This window comes from Mauremys mutica, unplaced genomic scaffold (assembly GCF_020497125.1).
Source record: "Mauremys mutica isolate MM-2020 ecotype Southern unplaced genomic scaffold, ASM2049712v1 Super-Scaffold_339, whole genome shotgun sequence".
NCBI classification, from domain to species: domain Eukaryota; kingdom Metazoa; phylum Chordata; order Testudines; family Geoemydidae; genus Mauremys; species Mauremys mutica.
In genome coordinates this window covers 467,356-471,633 of record NW_025423358.1, presented here as the reverse complement: position 1 = coordinate 471,633, position 4,278 = coordinate 467,356, and the positions used below count along the sequence as shown (strand labels likewise).

The 4,278-nt window shown below is 52.9% G+C and overlaps 1 protein-coding gene across 1 annotated transcript; it reads right to left on the bottom strand.

Moving 5' to 3' along the window:
* Window positions 1-519: 519 nt before the first annotated feature.
* Window positions 520-3,984, bottom strand: LOC123361601 (trypsin-like). Its single transcript, XM_045001608.1, has 5 exons — window positions 3,701-3,984; window positions 3,453-3,618; window positions 2,444-2,703; window positions 2,090-2,226; window positions 520-834 (listed from the first exon to the last, which is right to left on the bottom strand). Exons 1-5 carry the CDS (start codon window positions 3,738-3,740, stop codon window positions 520-522), a joined length of 918 nt encoding a protein of 305 aa, XP_044857543.1. The 5' UTR covers window positions 3,741-3,984.
* Window positions 3,985-4,278: the final 294 nt, after the last annotated feature.

Sequence of the window (4,278 nt, the reverse complement as noted above, 5' to 3'; positions counted from 1 at the left end):
CTCAGTGCTTTGAGCATTAGCCTGCTATACCCAGGGTTGTGAGCTCGATCCTCGAGGGGGCATTTAGGGAACTGGGGTAAAAATCTGTCTGGGGATTGGTCCTGCTCTGAGCAGGACATTGGACTAGAATAAATGGCCTCCCTGAGGTCCCTTCCAACCCTGATAGTCCATGATTTAATGCAGCAGGGGCATCTGCTGGAACTAACAGCTACCTGCAGCCAATTCACAGCTCAGACCCCCTTAGGGCAAGTCACTGAATCTCTCGTCAGCTCAATTCCCCAGCTATAGAACGGGGACCTGGCTTTGTCAGTTTTGGCTGGGTGTTGTCTGTACAACTCTAAGCCCAGCAGGGGCCTCCTGAGGCAATCTGCTTGCTACCATAATATTCATCTAATTATAACAATACCAGTGTGGGACGCAAGCCCTGATTTGGGCTAAAAATGCCAAGAATTCAGGCAGGATGTAGGAACTGAGTTTTATTGATGAGTTGGGATTTCATAGCCACATTTGATGCTCCTCTCATAAGCATCTTGGGTCTTCCCTACTGGGTTTCCTGGTGTCACGGCAGCCCCCCTGTTTTACTGAGAAGGTTTCAATCACATTTATCCAGGCAGCAGGCAAAGCGGGATGGGAGGTCTGAACACAGCCTCTCTGCCAGGAGAGGTACTCTACAGTTGCGCATGTCAGTTTGTTGGCGATGACCTCCTCAATCCAGGATACGTAGTTACACACTGTGGCATAGACGCCAGGGTAGTTCTTCTGGGCACACCCGATGCCCCAGGACACCACCCCCATCAGCTCTCCATTATAGACCACTGGCCCACCGGAGTCTCCCTGCAGAGAACAAAGAGTTGTGCAGGCATGGCATTAGAACAGAGGTGGGCAAAATACGGCCCACGGGCCAAATCCAGCCCGTGGGACCATCCTGCCCGGCCCCTGAGCTCCTGGCTGGGGAGGCTACCACCGGCTCCTCCCCTGCTGTCCCCCCTGCCACGCTGCCATGCAAGCACTGCTCTGGGCCGTGGAATTACACGCTCCTGGAGAGCAGTGCGGGAGCATGTCTGGCTCCTGCCAGGCAGCACGGCTGCCAGACATGCTGCTCTGAGCGACATGGTAAGGGGGCCAGCGCTGGGGGTGGGGGGAGAGGTGGTCAAGGGACAGGGATGGAGAACGGGATGGGGGTTGGATAAGCATGGGAGTCCCAGGGGGCCTGTTGAGGGGGTGGGGGTGTGGAAAGAGGGTGGGGGGCAGTCAGGGGACTGGGAGCAGGGGGGGTTGGATAAGGGGTGGGATCCCAGGGGGCAGATAGGGGACAAAGAGCAGGGGGGGTTGGCTGGGTCGGGGGCAGGAAGTGGGAGGGGCGGATGGGGGCAGGGGCCAGGCTGTTTGAGGAGGCACAGCCTTCCCTACACAGCCCTCCATACAGCTTTGCAACCCCAATGTGACCTCGGGCCAAAATGTTTGGGGCCCCCCCCCCGTTAGAATCTGGCAAGAGAACTGTGCCCAAGCGACTAGGAGTCACCGCCTAGGGCTGACGTGGCTGTCAGCCCAGGTCCAGGGGATGTTGGTAACAGAGGGAAGACCGGCCCAGCCCAGACCCCACATCCTTCTCCCTCACACATGCCCTTGCTGGGACATCCCAGAACCAGCAAATGTATGTATGTATAGTAGCACACAGACACCCCTGTGCGCACACACTTACACACACACCGCCTTCTGTAAATAGGAATGTGTACAAACCCCTTGACATACACACCTCTCTGCACAAACCCGCCCGTATGCCTCTGCACACATGAACACCTTATCACTCGCGTACACACGCACACAGAGACACCTGGCTCTACTGAGAGGAAATATCCCAGAAACATGCAAGTGCACCCTATAATGATGCCAATGACATCATGATCACCCGATCCTCACATCCTCAGGACACATGTCTAGAGCTCATTGTCCTTGTACTTGCAAAACCCAAGCACGGTGATTGCTTGCCATGTACTGAGGAAATAGCATTTGCTTTGAACCCCAGGGCAGCTGAATGAAAGGCAACCTCCCCACACACCACAAACCGAACCAGCCGCTCCCTCCATACCTGGCAAGAGTCCTTGCCCCCTTCTATGTAGCCAGCACAGAACATGTTCTTGGTGATGTCACCGGGGTAGGCGGCACGGCAGGCAGAGTCAGGGAGGATGGGCACATTCAGACATTGTAGGACATCCGCGTACTGAACTGGGGAGGAGAGAGAATGGAGAGAAATGGGGATCTAATGCCACAGACTATTCAATGCAGGGAAGCACCCATCATATGGGGCCTGATTCCCCATCACCCATGCTAGTGTAAGTCAGGAGTAACCCCACTGGAGTTGGTGTAAGTCAGGATTATTGCTGATGACCCCTTCCCCCTTGCAGATACTCCCTGAGCTGAAGTTGTCTCCACTATAACTTACCCCCAGATGTCAGCATGTTCCCCCAGCCAGAGACCAGGCACTTCGTCCCTGCCACAGGGCAGCTCTTGGAGATGGGGATGGGCTGCACGTAGGCACCGAACCGGGCCGGTTGGGCTAGCTTCACCAGCATGATGTCATTATCCGAGCTGTATTGGTGGTACTGGGGGAACTGGATGGCTTTGGCCACCTGGATATGCTGCTCAGTGCCCTCGTCTGCACTGGTGTCATGCTCCCCGAGATGAGCCACCAGGGTACTGGGCCTGCAGGGAACAGCCACAGAGTCACAGAAATGCTGGGCTGGGAGAGACCTCGAGAAGTCATCACATCCAGCCTCCTGCACTGAGGCAAGACCAAGTAACCGGAAACCAGGCCTGACTTGTGTTTGTTCAGCCTGTTCTTAAACCTTCCATTGATGAGGACCCCACACTCTCCCTTGGAGTCTGTTCCAGTGCCTAACTATCCCGAGAGTTAGAAGGTTTTCATAATATCTAAGATAAATCTGCCTTGCTGCTGATTACACCCATTGCTTCTTGTCCTACCTTCAGTGGACAGGGAAAACAACTGATCACTGGCTTCTTTATAACACCCCTCTTTGTTATCAGGCGCCTCCCTTAGGCTTCTTTTCTCAAACCTAAACATGCCCAGTTGTTTTAGCCTCTCCTCAGAAGTCCTTTGATCCTCTGGACTCTCTCCAGCTTGTCCACATCTTTCCTAAAGTGTGGCATCCAGCTTTGGGCCCACGACATCAGCTGAAGCCTCCCCGGTTCCTTGTTCTGACATGCAACACTCCTGCTAATACACCCTAGAATTATATTAGCCTTTTTTGCAACTGCACCACAGTGTTTCCCATAATTCAGTTGCTTGGGAAATACAACCTAGGCCCCCACATAACACCCACAAGGCCTGGGTCCCACTGAAAACTTGCTTCCTACCCAAAGGGGCCTGTGCCTTGTGCTAGGACAGGGACGAATCCTCCCAAACTGCTCTACTGATGCACCAGTCTACTCACCTTAAGTAGCAATGAGCTGCTGAGACGATCCACCACTCATTGATGAGTGACCCCCCACACCAGCGGTTGCCAGAGCCATAGGTGAAATAGACCTGCCAGGGCTGGGAGTGGGGCGAGCACTCATAGCCACCTATTATCTTATCATCATCCTCCAGCTGTGAGGCTGCTGCAAGCAAAGAGGATGGATGGGGATTAGCCTGGGGGAGTTAGAACAAGAGAAAGGAGAGGCCAATACGGAGAGCAGTTACCTGTGGCGCTCAGCAGAAGAGCGAACAAGATGATCTCCATGGTGCCAGGCTGAGCTGGGCACAAGAATGGTGTGGGTTTATACAAGATGAACTGTCCACGTGATTCAACAGCTGTCAGTGATTAGGGACTGAATTTAGAAACAAAAACCACATCTGTCTCCCCAGGTAAATAACTGTCTGTTCCACCTGCTGCATTCCCTTGGGGAGGGGTTTGCTGCAGAGGAGGGAACTGGGGCTAAAATTAGTTCAGGACAGGACCTGCTTCCTATGCCATTTGGATGAAATTCGCCCAGTGCAACTCAACTTTTAACACATGGGCTGGAGGTGATAAATAGGCATTGGGCATGTCAACTCCACCAGCCAAGGCTCGGCAGCCCGCCATAAGAGCCATTTACAAATGATTGATTCTGAAACACCCTTAATGGCTTCCATTTCATAAGTTTACATCAGTAATACAAGTTTATATCTTATTCTCCTAACTCCAAACATAGAGATAATACATGCAAACAAATGGGATGAATACACTCAGTAGATCATAAGCTTTGTAATGATACCTAATAAGAGACCTTTCACATAAA

Bases quoted from the DNA above. Each gene is read 5' to 3' on its own strand.
- LOC123361601 (XM_045001608.1), bottom strand. From the start codon at position 3,740: ATGGAGATCATCTTGTTCGCTCTTCTGCTGAGCGCCACAG. The intron at 3,619-3,700 runs GTAACTGCTCTC...CTTTGCTTGCAG, and splicing joins TCTTCTGCTGAGCGCCACAG to CAGCCTCACAGCTGGAGGAT. The intron at 2,704-3,452 runs GTGAGTAGACTG...TGTTCCCTGCAG, and splicing joins GCAGCTCATTGCTACTTAAG to GCCCAGTACCCTGGTGGCTC.